Raw genomic sequence first — 21,420 nt, 5'->3', positions numbered from 1 at the left:
GTGTGCTCGGAGCTACTGGCCATTGCCCCCAAAGGCTTTTTCCTTTCAAACCACCACAATTCTCACTGTCACTGAAAAATGAAGAGTTGCTATTGGAAAAAAGAAGAAAGTACAAGTTTTTGATGTTTTATTGACACATCCCCATGCCGAGGTTGGGGGTGGTAATCACAGAATCATAGAATGGATTGGGTTGGAAGGGACCTTAAAGATCATCTAGTTCTGACCCCGCTGTTGTGGGCAGGGACACCTTTCACTCGACCAGGCTGTCTCAAGCCCCATCCAACCACTCCTTGACCACTTCCCGGGATGGGAAACCCACAACTTCTCTGGGCAAGCGGTCCCGGTGCCTCAGCACCCTCACAGTAAAGAATTTCTTCGCGACACCTAATCTAAGGCTGCTCCCTGTCAGTTTGGAGCCATCGCTCCTTGTCCCGTCACTCCGCGCCCCCTCTCTCTGAGGCGTTTCAGGGCCGAAGCCGAGGCGGGCGGAGGGACAATCCCGGCACCGGCGCCAGCTGTGAGCGGGGGGCGGCGAGAGGCGGCGGGCGGGGCCGGGCCGGGGCTGCCCCGGGGTCTCATAAGGCCGCGCCCGCCGCCACTCCGGGCCCTGCCGTCCGGCGGGGCTCCCGAGACGCCTCTCGCCGTTCCCTCCCCTCGCCCAGCCCCGTTTCCCGTGGCGAGGCTCCGCCACAGGGGAAGTGACGCCGGCGCCAGGCGAGCTTATATAAAGGGTAGGCGGCAGCGGGCGGAAGCGAGCGGGGCCGAGCGGGCGGGGGGCGGCGGGCAGTGGGAGCGGGGCGGCTGCCGCAGCCCCCCGTGTTCCGGCCTGGCCATGGATTTTCACAACATTCTCGTGATGGCCTCGGAGCAGCAGGGGCTGAACGCGGTGCCGGTGAGCTCGGGGGCGGCTGGGGCTGCGGGGGGGCGCGGGGCCGGGGCGCGGTGCCGGTCGGGCCCGGGGAGGGCCCCGCGGCCGCGGGAGCTCCTCCCGCCTCGGCCCCTGCCGGGCAGCGCCCGCCGCTGTCCCTGCCGGGCCTTTCGCCTCGCCGGCCGGGGCTGCTCGCTCCTGAGGGCTGGAAAAGCGTCTGTGTGAGGGGAGTGGGCGAGAGGGGCCCCTTCTGTCAACAGGTGCCGGCACCCCGGGCTGGGAGTGGGCAGCCGCGGCTCGCCCTCCTGCTCTGGCAGTGCCTACATCCCTCCGGGAGCGGAGCCGGGCTGCGGGGGAAGACAGTGCCCGAAAGCCGGCTCGGTCCTTTTGTTCGCTCTGGAAATGCGAGTCTGCCACGTCTCTAGTGCGAGCCGGAGACAAAGTGACAAGTTTCGGGTGAATGGGCTGCGTTGTCTGAGGTCTCTGTGTGCGCCGCGAAGGAATAAGGTGTAACAGCGCTGCGGGGAGGGCTGGCCGGAGGCTTTTGGTGTATTGTTAACATTGTTCTGGGGTCTGTACTTCAGCAGTTTGTGATTTAGTTCAAGATATCAGTAACGTATGGATTCCGTGTGCAGTAACCCGCTGACTTGCCTGGATGAAATCCGGCAGGAGGAAGGGCACGTGGCCTTTTCATACATTCATATCCTGGGTTTCATTCCTCTGGGTTTCATTTGGGAGGACCCAAATTATAAGTCTTGAGTGCTTATTTGGATAAGAAATGTTTTCTCCTTGGTAGCCACCAGCTAGGGATACACTTTATGTTTGCTTTTCAACAGAGTGCCAGAGTTGTTTCTGTGATTAGTTTGCTTAAACCCAGTGTAAATGAGAAGTAGTTGTTTTTAGCAAAAACTGTGGGAAAACCAGAAAAAAACCTCCACACTCTCAATTGTACAGTGTCTTCATTTAGGTGGTGTCAGAACTAGTGAATATCTCAGTGTCTCTATCATTAGTAAAACTATGGTAATGTTCACTATTAGCATGACCAGTTGATAATATGTACCGACCATATGGTAGTTGTGAAATCAATCAGATTCCATTGTGGGTTTAAAATCTTATAAAATCAACTTTTTTTTATCTTTAGCCTCATTTAATTTGTCTCTGACCCTACATAGGAATCTGGTTCATAACATAAATTATAAAGTAACAAATACAAAAATATTTTAGGATATTTAAATTTAAATGCCCATTTGATTGGTCTTAAGCTGTTTCACTAAGTTGTCACTGGGTTATTATAATTATTGTTGATAATAAATAACAAATACAGAAATACTTTACACTATTTAAATGCCCATTTGATTGGTCTTAAACTGTTTCACTAAGTTGTCACTGGGTTATTATAATTATTGTTTTAGATGTTTAAAGCTTCTCTTTACATTCTCAGTTTCCCCAACCAGCTTTACTGTGTGAGCCAGTACTTTTTTGTCACAGTTTTAATCCATGATGATGAATTGATGAAATATCTGCCATAATCTTCATTGTGGATGTGATGATGGAGGGAGGGGATCCTACTTCTTGTGCAATGAATGAGGGTTTAGCTACTCTTTTTAGTAAAGTCAGCATTATGATTTGCTAATTCCTGATTAACTCATGGAGTGAGAGTGCAGTTGAATCCATAGTTGAAACAATTTGGTTTAGCACATTAGTGGTGCAGCTTTTAACTCTGAAGTTGGCCCCAGTCTCTGAGCAAAAGCAGAGCTGCACTTGGCACTGCTTGAAGCTATTTGCAGCTGCTGGGCTTTAAAAGAGAGCCCATGGAGATTTTACAATTACTGGACATCTAAACAACTCCACTGTGTTAAAGCTAGTATATTAAATGTGTTTATATAAGAAAAATATAATTATTTTAAATACTTTTATTAAAAATACCATATAGACTAATTACACATTTACTGGTATATAAAGTTACCAGGTTTCTAGAAATGTTAGTTCCTGCATTAACAAGCATATCCTCTGCATTTCTCTCTGAGAAGTTTGTTTTAAACTTTACAGTGCACCTAACTAAATGTTCCATGCCCTTTGTAATGAAAAACAGTGACATGAATGAGTAGTGTATATTTAAAGTATATATAAATATATATACACACTATAACAGGTCGTGTTTAGTTCAAAGTGGAAACTGCATAAAAACTCTAAGGAATAATGTGGCCTTGTATTGTAAAAGAGGGGCCTGGATAAAGCAGATATTACATCATGTCCCTGTAAAAACGAATCTGCTTGTTCATCTCCCTATGGAAATCCAGATTCAAAAGGAACATTGCTGATATCAGCCTTTTGGTGCCCTGTTAGTTGCATCAGGTTTTGTTTCTAAACGAAACAGTTCATATATGAAGTACTGTCTAAGCTATTAATGATGTGCTGCTAATCATCTCCACAGCAGTTGCTGAATAGAGCCCCAGGTTTTATCATCTAATATTCCATAGGGGTTTCACTGTTGTATTTTGTTACCTGTGTTCATATTAGCAGTTCAGCAGCTTTTCAGTATGGTCTTGCTTTGACTAGACATGATAAGTTATGAGATTTAATGTTGACTTTAGAGAGGTTTAAATAGATTGTCCTCTTTTTGGTGAAATTGGTATACTGGGTTATGCCACGTGTTCCACATGACATGACAAAGCACTTTCAGATGTTTTTATTGTAGCTATTCTTTAAAATATGAAATTTTATTGCAGCTTAAAAAAAAAAGAAAACCCTGAGAACAGTTGGAACCAAGTCATTCTTTTATTTCACCTTAGTTTCTAATAAGCTGCTAATGACAGTATAAGCATCTCATATTGCTCCCGATTCCTTTTAACTGAGGGTGAAACTTTGGTGTACAGAATTTACAGAAACCCGATACAATTTAACCACAAAGTGGTGACGCAGAACTGAAAGAGCTCTTCATCCACGTCAGCACTTGTGAGGTCTCACTGTAAGTTGGACTGATACAAAGCAGCCTCCAGTGAAGCTGACAGATACAAGTAGCCAGGAGGAATTCAGTATTTGTGAAGTGAAACACTAACAGAATCCCTGAGTTTGTTCAGAGGACCTTGAGTTACAGAGCCTGCCCATCGAATTCAATCTACAAATTATCGAGCGTTTGCCTGCAGGCAAGAGAAGCCCAGCATGAGAAATAATGGGAATGGCTGTGAAGTGCAGATTGCTGCTGTAGGACCAGACTCCCATCGATTGATGTGTGTGCATTTATTGTGTGCTTAAAACTAGCCTCAAAACGAGGCTGAAATTATTTGGATTGCATCAGCCTCCACAGAAGGGAACTGCAAGATACTCAACGTGAAATGTTGGCAGGGGTGAGGAGGGCTTTTGCTCTCAACTTGACTGACCTGATAGTAAAGTTCCAGACTGTCGAGGTTTAAATGCTGACTAGTAAAATTTCCAGCTTTTCCTATTCCCGTTTTTTTGTTGTTGTTGTTTTTGGGGGATTTTTTTGTTTGTTTGTTTTCCTGTGTGAAGCAACTTTTCATAGAAGAAATCTGCAATTTTTTTCCAGCTAAGGGTTCTGCTTGGGTGTTGTGGCAGCAGTTGTAAAATTGGAAGAAAATAATTTTTGTTTTCTTAGGAATAAAGTGTATGAACTTGTTGAATTGGTTTGGGAGAGGAGAACAGTGAGCTGGTAAGCTGAGTGTTTTATCTTGGTAGGAGTTGTTAGAACCTGAAATGAAGCAAATTTAAACATGCTTGTTACCCAGTATTTGTCACAAGCAGAAATTGAAAGCAGCAGTTGCGAAATCACCGTGTGTGTATTCTAAGACAGTCTCACTGCAGAGTCAGCTGCTGGGAACCCCGTGGCCAATCTGAGGCAGAAGCTTTGGAAATAGCAGTTCAGGATGAAGGGCAGAGAGGCCCCTGGGCAGTGAACACAAACGGCCACTTACAATGTGGGACGCTGCCTTTTGGGGGACTGGCATTGCCAGAGGAGTGACACAAACAAGGATGAACCATTCCTGATGTTCTCAGAAAATTATACCCTTGCCTTTGAAAAGACAGGTGTCTGCCAAGGAAGGCAGGAGCCTTTCTTGAAATGGAAAATGTAAATCCCCTCCCTCTGAATCATTATAATTTGGAAATTAAGGGGCTCTTAGGCAAAGATATGGGAAGAGGAATAACAATTATTTACCAGGAAAATTAAAATAAAAATGCAATAATACAAAAAACACAGACAGAGTGAGAATATGACCTGGCACCCTGTGGGTGTGTCAGGGTGTTGGTAGCAGTCTGATTAAATGGTGGCTGCAGCCCTCCTGCAGTGACAGATGTGGTTCTGTTGAAGCAATGATCCTACAGAAGGGTGTAGTTTTTCTTTGAAGGTCCAGTGGTGGTGTAGATGGGCCTGGTCTGGCTTTGGGAATTTAGTGGAAAAGGCTCCCCTGGTGTTCCAATTCTCAGATTTTCATCTAGGTAGGAATGGTTCCTCCCCCCGGGCAGAACATCTCACCATGAGGTGATGTATTTGTATCAGTCATGCAGTGAGTCTCAGTGGCCCATTTACAGCAGATATCTCCCTGGATGGAGGATGGGTCATGGAAGAGATAAAGAACACTGCCCCACAGATGGTGATAGAGTACATAGTTCTGGTTACATCTTGCATTGCAACTTAAGACAACCCTGAGGAATATTTGGGGGGAAACGGGGACTTCCCATTGGAGAAGGTTACATGTCTTGGCAAATGATAAGGAAGAAATGATCTGTGAAGAGCAGGCAAAGTGTTGTAACATGCTAGTGAAAAACAAGCAAATAAAAGAATCTCCCCAGCCTGTGAGAGCCCCTGCGAGTTGCCTGCAGTGGATAACACAAGTGGAATTGTCTTTGCACTGCATGTGCAAGCCCATGGCAGTAACTGAGCTGCTCAGGTGCTCTACTTGAGAATTGGGTTTGGCAGAATTGATCACTTGCATTGATCTTGCATTGCCACCTGTGTAAATACTGACCATTGTTAAAGGCAATACTACTACTGCTACTTCTGGCTGTCTGTGTTTGGTCTAGGCCCCTTGGGACTTGATTTGGGTGCCAAAAAGTCTGCAATTATTTTATAAATTCTGTTTTATAGTCCCAGATTTGGTACTTGAATGCTGACATCAAAGTAGCTACAACTCCATCAGGATCATGTGCCACGTTTTGCAGGAAGTCAGTGACTTCAAAGCAAATAGTCACTGTTTACAGCTTGAAGAGTGCAGTGTTCTGGGAACAGCATGACCTGCTCTTTCCTAAAGGCTAAACATTTCTATTCCTCTGTTGATTTAACCAACTTAGCAATAGTTATTAAAAGCCAGAATAGTGCAGCTGCTGTTTGGATGGTATAGTGACGTGTGCCGGCTTATTTGGCCTGCTTTACCTGCAGTCTGATGTACATTCATTTCCACTGCATATAAAACACTTTATTGGTGTTTGCAGAACAAGTGTATGGTTCAGTGCTTTTAGAAAGGCCATAGTTCAGCAGGTTATTTTATGCTGTTACTGAATAGAAGTGAGCAAGATTTGTATCAGCAATAGTACAGAAAATTGATATTCATTTATTATTTTTTTCTTTATTTTCAGTTGTTAGTCAATATTAAGAAATGCTACTGATTGGAAATTTTAATTTAGATTTTGCACGATCTGTCATGTTAACAGCAGTCAGAAATGAGCTTGTCTGTCCAGCTACTTTTTCAAACCTGCTCCTGGATAGGGCTGTTAGTCACAGTGCAGCAAAACAAAGCCTGAAAACTGCTTCTCCATCACTTTAATTCTTTATAAGGTTTCCCAACAGAATAGACCAATCTACATTTGTCTCTGCTGTTTAGCAGTTTCCAAAGATGCTCCTTAGGCACAAAATCATTTAGGCTGGAAAAGATGCTTGAGTACTACACAGTTTTTAAAACTGAGTTTTCAAAACTGAGGGCACAGTTGAAATGGAATAATTAAATGAAGCTTTGCCCAATTAGGTTACCAATGGCAAAACATGATGTGTTTAACTTTGTAAGAAAGTTTACAGAGACATCATTATACTAAGATGAGTATACTGCAGAGTACTGCAAATAAATTCTAAGGTACTAATTTGCTTCAACCTGTTTCTGACAGGATTTTGACTGATAATGTGTGGATTGCTTTGCCTCCCTGTCTGTTCCAGTTCAAATGGAGTAAACCAGGTTTCTTTGGGACACAGCCATGGGCCACATTTGAGCAAAAGCTGAGAGGCAGTGCTGCATGGCAGTTCAGGTTTCCTGAGCAGTCAAGTCCTGGATGCTTTTGGTGCAAACCAAAGGAAAATCGGTTCTCAGGTTGTGGAGAGAAACTTCCTTGCAGAGAGGTGCAGCTCAGTAAATGAGCTTGGCTGTAGTAGGTCTTTAATGTGATGAGGTGACATGGCAGGTTTTAATATGCAATGTATGTGGATAGTGCACCTTAGTAATTGTGCTCTGGTCATTTCAGAAACTGCTTGAGCAGACTACAAGGGGCTGGTATTGTAGGTGCCCTTCTTGGAGCCAGTTTTGGATGCAACTTAGAAATGAGCCTCCAAACCTTGCTTCTTAGTGCATGTATATTCAAGCTAACTTATGAGTTTGCGTGTTAATTATTAAAGTAATCCAAGATCCATTCATGTGCTGCTGATCAGTGAATCAGAAATGAGAATGGAGTCTTCCATTGTGTGATATGGATGTTTATAGGGAGTTAGGCTGTCAGCCTGTCTAATTATTGCTTCTAAAGCATTTGGATGTAGGTTTCCTTACCAGATATTTTGTTTTGATTATTTTAGTTAAGTTTCACAAGGCTTTATGAGGACAGAAAGATATTTATAGAAATGCTGACTTGTGTGGCTCTTTAGTGATACTTTTTTTATTTGGGTCTTTTTTCACATCTCTTTCATTTGGTGAGAATCTTAATGTCTCATGTGGGAGATCTTGGTTTAGATTTTAATCTGTTGGCTTACTTTTGAAATAAAAAACCCCACCTTCTCAAACCTCAGTTTTGGATTGGGGTTTCTTTTATTCCTTACTGTATTCTGCTTTCCTTCTGCTTCTGGGTTTAACTGCCTTCTATTGCATTTATCTTTACAACTGTCTCTCTCATTGCTTTGTTTTTTCTTCTGTATTTTGTTTGTGGGAAGAAGTTAAAAAAAAGTCTCAATTTTTCCTGTTTCAGGCACAACCCGGTACATTTGTGAAAGGAAGTGTCAGAACAGGTGCAGCACACTAGTGCAAATGGTTGTTATAGAACCCAGTAAGAGGCACTTGGGCACTTAACATTGATTTAAGTAACCTTTATTGGATATAAGAAGCAAAAAAGAGGGTAGCATAGATAACTTGACACCTGTTCACTTGCTGGAACCCCACGTTGACCAGCACTGGACAGACTTTTAAGCATGGCAAGCTGTGCAAATCCTGTCTGTGGTGCATGTAATCAGTGTTGTAGTCTTTAGAGCTTTTGCAGGAGGTCCTGGGAAGTTCATAGTGCAATTTATCATTTCCTCTGCCAAGGAAAAGGATGTTATATGAAAACATGCAGCTTCACCTTAGGATATAATGAGATACAGAATCACAGACTAGGATTCATTAATGGTGATCCAGTCCAACTCCCCTGCAACGGGCAGGGACATCTTTAAACAGATCAGGTCAACCAGAGCCCTGTCCAACCTGACCTTGAATGTTTCCAGGGATGGGGGGGTCTACAGCCTCTCCTGGCAATCTAAGCTAGTGTTTACTGTTCCCCTCAAACAACTTCTCGTCAGAATCTGCCCTCTTTTAGTTTAAAACCAATACCCTCTGTCCTATTGTTACTGTCTCTGCTAAAAACTGTCCCCATCTTTCTTATGAGCTCCCTTTCAGTACTGAAGGGCTGCAGCAAGATCTCCCTGGAGCCTTCTCTTCTCCTGGCAAGTTACACCATGTACAAGTGCTGTAATTGCCAGGTGCCAGGTGGGGGCTGTGTATTCTCTCACAGTTAGTGCTGAGGTCACACTGAGCTCAGGTGATAAGTAGAGTTTCAGGTCAGCTGGTGTGTGGGTCACTAACTCCTTGATGTATAGCAGTATTGTGTTTAAGGTCACTGCCAGCAGGAACTAAAATCAGCGTTGTTGGTTTTACGTCAGCCTATTTATAATGCTGGTAAAGTCCATTCCAGCTTTTGGAGTAATTCAAATTTTTGAGTTGATTTAGCTATTTTTGCTGAATTAGGTAACCTGAAACTGAAATGAGTGTCTACAAGCAAGCTAAAAATGGAGCTGTAAACCTGCAGTCTGGAATTGAATTGACTCTGGCAGCTTGGGCTGTAGTTTGCTTTTGGTTCCTCTTGGTCAAAGACTAAGGCTGAACTGAAATACTTTTATTCTGTTACTAATGCAGCCATTGCATTCCTTATTAGTTCAGTTCATTTCACTCATTTTGTTTCCCTACCTGTCTTCTGGTTTGCAGCTCATTCCTTCCAAAAGCTGAGTGAGCCCTGTTGTGAATGTATCCACATATTCTGGATGTATCCATGTGACTGTATCTCACTCAAAAGATAGGCAGCAATGAGATAAAAGAGGTGTTCTGAGATAAAATAATGATTTGACAATTCACTGGAATTCAACAAAGTTCAACAGGGGTTTGACAAGGTTTAATGCAAAGTTCGTTTTATTATTTTATTAATGGAAGAAACATACAAAAAAGAAGGTTGAATTCAAAGTCATTCATTTATGAACTCATTTAGGATAATTCTTACGGACTGGCAATGCAAAGACCAAGAAGTACAGTCCTGTTGAAACACAAGGTTCTCAGTGAACTCCTTGCTTTCTAAACTCAGTTTGGAGTGGCTGGATCCATTCTTAGTCTCAGGCTTGGTCAATAGTATATATCTAATGGAATTATCCATACAGTGTTTGTAATAATATGGGGTGGATGGATTAGTAATGTTTCATAATACTAATGCAACATCCTCTGTCACCTGCTGAGGATCTGTCATGAGTAAGGAATCTTTCCACCTTGGGTAAGGAAGGATCTCTTAGTTTCAGGTAAGGAATTTCTAACCCTGAGAGGCATCCCTGCTCAAGGGGTCACCTGGCATCCAGGTAAGCTGCAGTTCAGGCAGAGCTCAAATCAGGCTCATCCTGATGGCAATATTTATAGGGTGAAGTAGTTGGCTGCGGGCCAGTGGTATAGACAAGACAAATGTCCTTATCTTAGTGCTGATATCTTGTTCTGGACTTTGGTTATCTTGCTCTTCTGATGGTTATGAAGAAAAAAAAATTTCAAGACATATCTACTCCCTTGGACCAGGCACTTTCTAGCTTGCAAGTTTCTCCTGAGGATTTGGGGCTGGTTGCTCAGCCTGAAAGTACAACTGTAAGTCAAATGTATCCAGCACAGCCCTCAGTTTCAGTGGGAATTCATTGTTTACTCTGTACCAACTCTGTGCTTAACTCTAGTACAGGACTGTTATGCAACTCCTCAGTTATAAAGACAGATTTTTTACATTTCTTAACTCTTCTGACATATTTTTTTGTTCTTTGCAGAAAAGGTACAGTTTGGCTGTTGGTCCTCCCAAAAAAGTTCCCAAAGTCAAAGGTGTAGAGTCTGCAGCAGTGCAAGCATTTCTCAGACGGCAAGAAGAAGAAAAGAGAAAAAAAGGTAAAAGTACAAAATATCTCCTATGGGAGACTTTAATTTATTATTTGCTATTTGTCACCTTATTCAAATTTCTTCCAAATACAGCTGCACATCTGTTTCTGGAATTTATGCATAGACCTGATGCTCAGTGAAAGCTAGAACTAAGTAAGGGCTGGGGACATTTGCTTGCTTTCCTAAGGGGTTAAACACATCACTCAGCTACATTAGAATTTATGGCTGGAGGTTGAGATAGTTTTTTGCTCTTCACCTTAACTGCTATCTCAACTTTTGTTAGCTTAACTTTGAAAAGTTCATCTGTGTGGAAAAATGGAAGGAGTTGCCATTGTTCTATCTTAAAATTCACTGTATTGATACACCAGATTAAAGAATCTCTATTCCGTAGACTATTTAAAGGAAGTATAAAAGTGGAGAAATCATGTTTTAAACTAGTACTGCATTGCTTTTGATGTTAATGTTTTGTTAAAGGTAACCAAATCTGGTGAACTGGATGGCCCAGGCTATTCTTCCTCTCCTGGACCAGTCATGAGTCTATTCCTTAATCCTGTTGCCAGGTCCAGAAGCAAGACTAAGCATGAATTCCACAGGGGGCATGCTGGTACACTCTGTGCTGTCACAGCCCTTGACAATAGAATAACACAGACAAGGAATGGTATCTTTATAGGCACCCAAAGTATGAGTAGCCTGATCCATTTCCTAGGAATTTTTACGTTTTCTGAATCATCTTGGTAGTTAGCCCCTACTCCTTGGTCTGTCCAGTATTTGGTATTTAGATGTCCCATTCACCAGCTAATTCATCCAGACTCTTGTCAGCAGGTCACAGACACAAGATAGAGAGCATACTCATGCAGACAACAGCTAACCCAGAACAGTAAGGATATAGGACAGGCTGTGGAGATAGAGCCCTGTGCCCTATCAGACTTGTGTAATGACCAGCTGCTTGTTTATCTATGTTCAGCTGCATCTATGTCTCCCTTATATCCCTCTACACACACACACTTAGGCTATTTTCCAGTTATTATCCCCCCAATACTCTTATTCTCTCCCCTTCCTCAGCTTCCTTTAAACATTTGATTGTAAGTTCTGTATAGTCTCAAGATTCTCTTGCTCAGTCTCAGAACTCCCTCCATTACACAGAGATCCCATAACTTTTGTACCTCCTTATACAAAGGCTCTCCACAATTTTCATAGCATCCTGGAAAGCTGCTTCCCTCAGAAAGCCTTAGTGGCTTTTGTTAGAGCAGCATTTCACTCAATTGCTTGCCTTTGTTGGAGCAGCTGACACAGGAGGGTCAGCTTGTCCTGTTGGCAGACCTGGGCTCACTTTCTCACCTATTTTGGATAGCTATTAGCTAGATATCCTTAAGTTACTGTCCTAAGTGGTTTGTTTGGAAAATATTGACATAAAAAGTAGTGCTTTTTGTGTAACTTTCTCCTGGTTTTCTTGCAGCACTGGAAGAAAGAAGGAAGAAAGAGCAGCTCTTGGCAAGGCGTATCGAACTGAAACATGACAGAAAGGCAAGAGCTATGGCCTCACGAACAAAGGATAACTTTTATGGTTATAATGGTGTTCCTGTTGAAGAGAAGTCTAAAAAGAGGAGGGCTTGTGAGAATGTTGCTCAGGCCCCAGAGGCTGAGTATGCAACAGAAGATGAAACTGAGCAACTTGAATATAGTCAGACAGAATCTGAGCATGAGCAAGAAGAATATGAAGAGAAACCATCCAAAGCTGCAGTGAAACCAAAGGCACCTCCCAAAAGTGCACCTGCACCTCTGAACTTTGCAGAGCTCTTGAGGCTTGCTGAAAAGAAACAATATGAACCAGTGGAAATAAAACCAGTGAAAAAGGTAGAAGAGAGGCCCAGAACAGCAGAAGAATTGAGAGAGAGGGAGTTGTTGGGACGCAAAAACAAAAAAGTAGAAATGCATAAGAAAAGTGAGACGGAGATTAAGCCTACAGGGATATCCAGTTCTTCAAAAAAACTGTCTTCTCAAAAAGCATCTGTAAACACAAAACTTAATAAAAGCTCTGTAGATAAACATTCCACATCTAAAAGCAGTCTGTCTCTTTCTATGGGTAGTATTGATAAGAAATCCAAAGCACCAGCATTGACTGAAAAACACCCACGGTCATCATCTTCTTCCAGACTTGATCAAGTGGAAAAAACCTCACAAAATGGTTCCTTAAAAAGCTCTACTGGTAGCAGTCATAATAAATTACCTGTCAATGGTATTAGAAAGTCTGGCTCAAGCTCTCAGGTGCCACCCTCAAAACCCACGGCCAATGGGGCTCAGAGAATGCCATCTGTGAAAGAATCCAGCCTGAAAAAGCCTGCCCATGCAAAACCAGGAAAACCTGCAGCTCTTCAACATGGAATCAACTCCAATGCAAAGCGATCCGGCAGCAGCTTAGGAAAAGGAGGACCTGGACATCCTGGTGGCGGTTCAAGTGCAGGACCGGGACGATCAAGCAGCAATTCTGGCGTGGGACCGGGAAGGCCAGGAAGTGGTTTAAGCTCAGGACCTGGGCGCCTGGGCAGCAGCTCAGCCACAGGACCTGGGAGGCCTGGCAGCAGCTCAAGCACAGGACCTGGGCGACCAGGAGGTGGCTCAGGTGTGGGACCGGGAAGGCCGACGGGCAGCTCGAGCACGGGACCTGGGCGACCGGGCAGCAGCTCAGGCGTGGGACTTAAGCGACCGGGCGGCAGCTTGGCCACTGGACCGGGAAGGCCGGGCAGCAGCACAAATGTAGGACCAGGGCGACCGGGCAGCAGCCTGGGAACAGGACCAGGAAGGCCAGGAATCAGTCCAAGCACAGGGGCCAGGCAGCCAGGCAGCAGCTTGGGCACTGGCCCAGGGAGGCCGGGCATCAGCACAAGCGCAGGAGCTGCGCGACCAGGCGGCGGCCCGGGCGCAGCTGGGAAACCCAAGTGTACTGTCGTGTCAGAAACCATTTCTTCTAAAAACCTCATCACAAGACCTAGCAATGGACAGATGAATGGAATGAGACCTTTTCCAGGGCATAGACCTGTGCTTCATCCACAAGGTATGCATTTATAGAACAAAGCATTTTTTCATTGTTGTGGTTTAACTCCAACTAAATACTGTGCAGCTGCTTGCATGCCCTGTCCCCCAGTGGGGAGAAGAGATGGAAAAAACCCAAGTGAAACTCAGATAAGAACAGTTCAATAGTTGAAATAAAATTAAATATAGCAGCTTTTCATTTATTTTACTTATTTTTACCTATGCTTGTAATTTTTGAAATACAGGTGGTGTAAAGTATCACAAAAAAGAAAACTAAGCAGCCTGTGATGGATACTGGTATATGAATGCTGTTAGAAAGAAAAGAATTGAAGGATTTGCTGCCAGCATTGCTTAATAGTTGGTCTATAAAACTTTGTTGTGTCTTAAATAACAGATGCTTGAAGGGCTAGATGAAAAATCACTCACAGGTTTTACATTTCAGTGTTTTGGCAGATTTATCTTATCAGTGACAAGCTGTTCTAAAAATTTATTTCTGATCAGGTGCAAGCAGTGTGGAGTGTAGTGAATAAGTGCCTGCAAAGCCCTGAGCAAAGAACAGATATCTGCTTTCCTCAGGATGCCATTGCTGATCCTGATAGGTAATCTCCTCTAGCACAACTCAGGAAGTGTTTTCTCTTGCTGAATTTCTAAGAAATGCTGGTTAACTTGAGGCAGAAGTTTTCTACTGTGGAGCTCAGAAAATGGCTATGCCCAAGGTATAGCAAGGAGAAGTACTGTTAAATTAAAATTATGTTCATATTATTAGTTAATGATTTTATTGTCTCCTGTCATTTAGGTCTTGGAAGACCACCTATTAGTTACAAGAGACAAATAGAAGATGATGATGATGATGAATATGACTCTGAAATGGATGATTTCATCGAAGATGAAGGGGAATCTCAAGAAGAAATATCAAAACATATTCGGGAAATATTTGGCTATGACCGGAAAAGGTAAGAGAAATAACAATTTTAAGATATTGCAGAACAAGCAATAGAACAAGTAATTATTCTTCCTAAGAAAGGATATTAATTCATCACCTATTTTTTAATGTGCTACAAACTGATATTCAATTTTCAGGTACAAAGATGAAAGTGATTATGCCTTACGTTACATGGAGAGCAGCTGGAGAGAGCAACAGAAAGAAGAAGCTAGGAGGTATGCATGGATTTGAACTTGGATACAAATTGCTAAGTTTGTTGCTGAAGTCATAGGGCTAAGCTAGCAAGTATCCACTCTGCTTTTAACAGCAAGCCTTATCAGTTTTTTATAAGAAAGCTTAAGTAAAAGATGGAATTCCTACAGCCAGTGGTGGATACACTAAATAAGTTGTGTATGTCCTTATCTTTCACAAATCTTGCTTGTTAAGAACTAATAAAAACCAAAACCAATTAATTTCAAAAAATATTTTTAAAATTATACATTTAATTTGAAATTCCAAATTCTTTAATTGGTCCCAAGCATTACAATATTCTGCTAGTTTGAGGACTGGAAATTTTATTTGTTCTTATCTATACATATGTGTATGTCTATTTCTATAGAAGTAGGGAAAGTATGCTGACAAGCTTGTATAGTCACTGATATAAATTGAAGGTGATTTTCATGTTGGTTTTGGCCTTTGGGCTTGCAAAATTCTTATGAGATAAACTGATTCTTTGTTTTTAAATAAGTGATGGGACAAGCTTTTTGAAAGCTATAAGGGTTTCCCATAGAAAATGCAAATATTGGAATGCATTGAGTCACCAAATTCTTTGGTTCTATATGGTTATTCAGAAGGTGCCTTGAACATTAGAAATTTGTATCTTTGAAGTTACAGTCAATGTCCTTATTCCTCCTGGGATATCTGCAGCCCATGGAACACTATAGTCTGTTAAGTGGAGTTAGGAGAAATGAAGGTAATTTTTAAGTGATATTGCTGTTAACCACACTGTTGACATCCTAGAGTAAGGTTTTGCAGAGTTGAATTCCTGACTCACTTTTAACTACCCATGTTGCATAAAGGAAGTGGAGATAAGAAACTTGAGTTAAATTCAATTTTACTTTTTTAATGGATGTTTCAGTAGCTGCTTTTTGGGAGAAAAAAAAGACCTTATATATTAAATGTATTAATTTTTTTAATACAATCTTTATTTTTTGACAGAAGTTTTAAATATCTTTTTCCCTTGAAATACTTGATTCTGATCTTATGATTTAAAAAAACCCCTTGATTTCTTAAAGCTGCATTAATTCTATAATTAAAGAAGAGCTGATTTGAAATTATTCTTCAAATCAGCTGTAGTACTTTTAGCATTGCTTTTTGGGCATGTAGAAGTAAAACGTCAAGTGCCCTGAGTAGCAGTGTAAAGCATTTAATCTTGTTTGGCAGCTTGAGACTCGGTGTTCAGGAAGACTTGGAAGAGCTGAGACGGGAAGAAGAAGAGCTGAAACGCAAGAGACAGTCTAAGAAGCTGAGGACGCGTTAACTGACTTACGGTGTTGACTTTGTTCATGTTTCTGCTCCCCTCTGCCTCCATACATCTCTTATTCTACTTCAGTTTCCATTTGCTTGTTAGCGGGCAAAAGAATATTTAAAGGGATTAAAGTACTGAAAAGCAAGGCTTTAGCTTGACTTAAATAAGATATTTATTTTTAATACTTGCCAGGGTTGTTTTTTAATGAAGAAATTAATGCACTAATGCATATTAAATGGAATAAAATTAATAGATTTTTCCATTGATTAAACCAGTTCAAGATGCCAGCAGAAATATTGACTAGCTATGCACTGACTTGGAACTGTGTGGGCCATGTACCAGTAAACCAATTTTGCATTCACTTGAAAGAAAGGAATAGCATTCTTGTTCCCTGATATTTCTTGAGACTTGGAGAGATTGCTCTGTATCCTGCCCCATCTCCCAACCTGAGCCTCAAAGTGTTAAAATGTCATCTTCTGCACAGCAGTAGCTTGGGTGTAAATCCAACCACAGCCCACAGGTGTTTAAGGCAATAAAGTGCTGCAAATCTTTAGATTTGAGGACCCATAAAAATAATTTGAACTTCTTTATTTCTAAACAGGAAAGTGCATGTCATTTGCAAACCATGCAGTGATGGATATAGCCAAAAGATTATGTTGGCTTTTGCTGTGTCTGGAATTCCAGTGCCAGTCTAATTCAGTATGAGAAACACACACCCTGAAAACAGAAATTTCTAGTGTTTGTATGTAACCTGTGCTTTTGAGCTCAAGCATATGCTTGGGAATTCTTTTCCTGCCCTGTAAATTTTCAGATTTGTTTAACAGCTTCTGCTGCTTTACAGACTGTGTTTTTTCTTGCATTAAACATCTGATGGTTAAATTATTTAAAATGTGAAGCAGTCATTTATCTGATTAGTTTTACTGTTCAGAAAGAATTAAGTTCTGTTAGAATGCATTTGCAGCTTTTCAGTATTAACATCATGTTAACTAGTTAATACTTGTGATTGATTTCAGCAAGCCAAAAACCTAAAATAATATGTATAGCAGGAGCCTTAGTTCAGTTACTTACCTTAATGCCCATATTTGCACATTATTTTTAACTATGCATTTTAAAGACTGTTTGTTTCAGTAACTGAATTTGTTTACAATCAGCACAGGGTTCATGTAAGTCGACAGAAGTTGCACTGAGACCTGAAGGTCAAATCTGGTGTTGCATCTACTTGGGTTTCCTCAAGTTGCCCTTCAAAGCTCACCAGTGTCACTACTCAGCTTTGCCTCAAGCTCCAGGACTCCATTGGTAGCATCTGCCTTCAGCTGCTTCAGGCCATTATGTTTTAACGCTAGAAGTAGGTTAAGTAGAAAAAGCGCTTTAGGCATTGGTTGGGGGTGGGGAAAAAAGAAAAATTACCTTGTGGAGAAACAACAAAGGAACCTTTCCTCTTGGGGCTATTCTTAACAGTGCTGCTTCTAGGAAGCAGTTCAGATAGCAACCTGTAAGGAACAGTCTTGGAAGCTGCTGAATTTTAAACATCTGATTCTTAATGTAAGAAAAAACAGCTTTGCCTTTTTTAGATGTTTTCTGTCAATGGTGTACCATTTCACTGCCTCAGCAAAATACTGATGTAAGTTACTGGTATAGATTCTCTAGACTATCTCAGTATTGGCTAATATGGAGCCCAGGTGTGGATACCACTGTTGCTCTAACTTTCTCTATTAACTAACAAAACCTGTTTCTCAGAGTATGCGCTTGAGACCATGCAAGATAGTGTAGCCTCACTGTCTAGAAGTGTGTTGTATTCTCTGCTGCATTGGGACCATCTCAAATTTCCTGTTGGAGATTTCCTGGCTTCTAGAATTACTCATTCAGGACAATAGGCTTTGGGACCATGATCAAGTTCTGGGTTTGTACTTTTTTTATTTTTTTTAGCTGGAGAAAGACTCAAGGTCCATCAACCCAGACAGCTATATCATCTGTGAGCAACTTCCTACCTGGCTGGGGAGAGAAAAGTCTCTTATGAAGCAAAAGAAATATATTAAGTTGAAATTGGTTCAGTTGGGAAAGAAATCTGTATTTTAGACAAATGCAGGTTTTTTAAGTAAAACCTGATTATTTCACCACTTTCTGATTATTTAACCATGCAAGATCAGTTAAACTTGTTAATCTGTAAAGCACTTTGTCATGTAGATGGTGACTGGAATGTACTCTGCTAGCCTCCCTAAGACACTGCATAACTTTCTTCACACAGTGATCATTGCTTAAGTTTTGTCTATTCCATCTGAAAAATTATTCAAGGACACATTTGTAATTTTACAGTCAAGAAGTACTTTCTCATGATTGGCATGGGATGCTGATGGGTTTCCTATTTTGTACAAATGTTTGGCTTTTAATGTGCTTGCATATTTGTTGCATATTTGTATGTCAGCTAGGAAGGAACTAAACTAGTTTTTTAATTCCTGACCTTGTATCCAAAAACCTGTTTACTGTTTGCCGGATTAATATTATTTATCTAATGACAGTATTTTAGTACTTCCAAAGTGCATCTGAATTTGAGATGAAGAAAAACTGGAAGAATGCTTACATTGGTTTATCAGGATTGGATGTTCAGCTAATGATTTAATTGTATTTAAGGAAATTCTGGTTTGGTTTTAGATTTTTAATTCACCGTTTGACAATGTGCCTTTTTACTAAATTGTGTCAAAAAATAATGAATGTAGGAGGATAAAAAGGTTGGTTTCTGCTATCTCAGATTCTATATCCTTAAACTTGAGAGTGTGAAATGACGTACTTTTCATAAAACCCTTCCAGGTCTGGCTTTGATTGCACAATTAAGGTAGCTACTTCTTTACTGCTAATGCTAAATCAAATGAAGGGCACTTTCTATTGATGACTACTTTTTGAAAATGTCTTGTATTTACACTTGAGCTGTACTTCACTTTACAGCGATGTCTTTTGGAGGCCAGGGTTTTGCATATCACAGGAAGCCTTAGTGTGCAACTCTGTGCTGTGCTTTAAAATAAAAATCTTTCAAGAAGTATATGAGATCTCTATGGAAATCTGGATTTATTTTTGTGTAAAGCCCAAAATATTGTCCAGGAAAACTAATTTTCTATTTTTTTTTTTGCATTTTGTAACATAATCTAGTAGCTGATACATATTTCTAGATATAGCATATTTCTGGAGACCAAAACATGTCAGAAAATAAATATATGGAGAGACTGGTGTTTAAATTGTGATGAATGTACTTCTATTTATTTTGGTGAGTGGGTGTGACGCAATATTAAAATGTTAGTGTGTAAATAAGGGTGCTTCTAGTTTTAGCCAATGATTTTTTTTCCTTTGGGGATATCATGTGTGCACAGTGTCTTTTTACACAATGTGACAAATCAGGTTAAAAACTCGTACATAGCTTACCTGCTCTTGGGTGCTGTCAAGGAAGTGTATACTTTAGCACACACCAAATGCATATACATTTTGCTGAGTATGTGTACAATAAATTACAGGCATTAAACATTTTACTGCTATTTCTCATTGGTTTACTTTTATGGAAGATTTATCAGAATTACTTTCTGCTGTTTCCTCTGAGCTCTCACATACAGCAGTGTCAGTCTGAATGTTCTCTGAGAATGGTTCTCATGCGGTCAGTAAGAAGGTATGAAAAATATAATGGAGTCACTTAACCCTTCAGAAAAGATTTGAAAGTTCCTGGTGTCTCCTGCAGGTTTAGGCTGTGACATGGTATGTACTTGGAGGAACATGTATTTAGAATGATAATATGCCCAAGTGTGCCCATTGCCTCTAATCTTTTGCATTTGAAGTGATCACAAGCAGCATCCTTTTGGGTTTCCATATTCCTGTGTAAGGAGTCTGAACTCCCTTGATGGCTGTCTCCTCTGGAAGGGTTTTCTGCTTTGATGGTGGAAGTAAATGACTGTTCTGATCAGCTGGTGCTGTGACCCACTTCCAAATGGATGAATGGATACACATCAGTGAGCCTACCTGCCTTTATGAGAAACAGCAAGGCTTGAATATTCTTGTGCTTAAAAAAAACAGTCTTTAAAAATATTGCAAATCTGCATTTAATGTGGCTTATGACTACCTTGTTTTGAAGGCATGTAATCATATCTTCTTTGGAACTACCTGTTATGGACTTGCCTTGAGATTCTTAATGTATCTTAACAGCTGTGATCAGTCAATCTCAGCTATTATTTCAAGGCAGAGGTGTTCTGTTCATGAGGAGGGTAGTTCTACGTTGAGTCATTATCTTAACCCAGCCAGTAAAGCTACTTCTGAAAGCAAAATTATTTTATTCAGATTGGGGAAAAACAAGTAATTACAGGTTTCCCTTGTTTGAGGACAGCTTTTAGTTGTAGTTTATTTAGAGTAAGATTTCAGTTCCACAAGACAGAACTGCAATTTATTTATCCCACAGATAGCCTCTTCTTACCCTTGGAACTGCATATGGAAACATTTATTTTTCCATTAATCTGGGAAGCTAAAAAGCCTAGGCATGCTATGCTTACCATACTCTGTGGAATGAAATTAAGGACATATATGAGTACTTCAGGAATGATCTATGTCAAGAGTTTAGTTCTGACTTCTCTGTCCACGACTAATAGTTCTGGTCTTTCACACCACCTGGTGCTTTTTTGCTTTGAGGGTTCCTGCCTTTGGTTCTTCATGGCAGTCTTCAGTTTTGCCTACATCCTTCTCCCTCCATCAAATTCATGATTTTTTTGTATCCTGGATGTAACTTTCTCAACATTCCTTGCTTGAGAACAGGCAAATATTCTGAACTGATGCCATCTCATACTCTGTGTCTGAAAGTTGATGGCAATCAACAATTTAAAGAATCAAGAGCTTCAGTAGGTTTTTTTGGTTGAAGGAGTTGGCTTGATTCTGATTTGCAAAACACTTGAGTGTAGATTTGCAGGTTTTGCAGTGCATGGGAATAACACTGAACATGTAGCAGTGAACACATGGAGTACAAAAGGCTGTGTGAGTGCCTTCCCTGCCCTTCTCCATGTATGAAACCTCTCTTGTGGATTTCTTCAGGAGAGGTAAGTAGCTTCCTTGAGTGATGCAACTAAGGGTTTATGATGTTTGTTGTGGGTCTGTCCTCAGCTCCCTATCATGATAAGGCAATAATTCTCCCTGACACCTTCTTACAGCTCTTGTGTTGTATGGATGCCTTGTGGTCCTTGCATATGTTCAGTACATCAAGATTTGGCCAAACAAATGTGTATGGTAGAGCAGAGCCCCCGTGGATTGACCTGCTGCTCTGTAGCTGATGAGTAACACTGATTACAGTTATTTTTGGACAGGAGGGGCACTCTATCTTGTTCTTGATTTGTGCAGAATGTGCAGGAAAGGTTTGAGACCTCCACAGTAGTGTCAAATGTGACTGTAAATTATATGTAGACAGGCACCTGGTCCCACCTGGTCC

The 21,420-nt window shown here is 41.1% G+C and overlaps 1 protein-coding gene across 1 annotated transcript; it reads left to right on the top strand.

The window, feature by feature from the left end:
* The first annotated feature begins 779 nt into the window (after positions 1-779).
* On the top strand, positions 780-19,490 carry SPTY2D1 (SPT2 chromatin protein domain containing 1). Its single transcript, XM_066551445.1, has 6 exons — positions 780-892; positions 10,392-10,506; positions 11,954-13,549; positions 14,324-14,480; positions 14,608-14,685; positions 15,893-19,490. Exons 1-6 carry the CDS (start codon positions 833-835, stop codon positions 15,987-15,989), a joined length of 2,103 nt encoding a protein of 700 aa, XP_066407542.1. The 5' UTR covers positions 780-832; the 3' UTR covers positions 15,990-19,490.
* Positions 19,491-21,420: the final 1,930 nt, after the last annotated feature.

Source organism: Molothrus aeneus, chromosome 6 (genome assembly GCF_037042795.1).
Source record: "Molothrus aeneus isolate 106 chromosome 6, BPBGC_Maene_1.0, whole genome shotgun sequence".
NCBI classification, from domain to species: domain Eukaryota; kingdom Metazoa; phylum Chordata; class Aves; order Passeriformes; family Icteridae; genus Molothrus; species Molothrus aeneus.
This window is presented reverse-complemented; position numbering and strand designations above follow the sequence as displayed.

Bases quoted from the DNA above. Each gene is read 5' to 3' on its own strand.
- SPTY2D1 (XM_066551445.1), top strand. From the start codon at position 833: ATGGATTTTCACAACATTCTCGTGATGGCCTCGGAGCAGCAGGGGCTG. The intron at 13,550-14,323 runs GTATGCATTTAT...CCTGTCATTTAG, and splicing joins ACCTGTGCTTCATCCACAAG to GTCTTGGAAGACCACCTATT. The intron at 14,686-15,892 runs GTATGCATGGAT...CTTGTTTGGCAG, and splicing joins CAGAAAGAAGAAGCTAGGAG to CTTGAGACTCGGTGTTCAGG.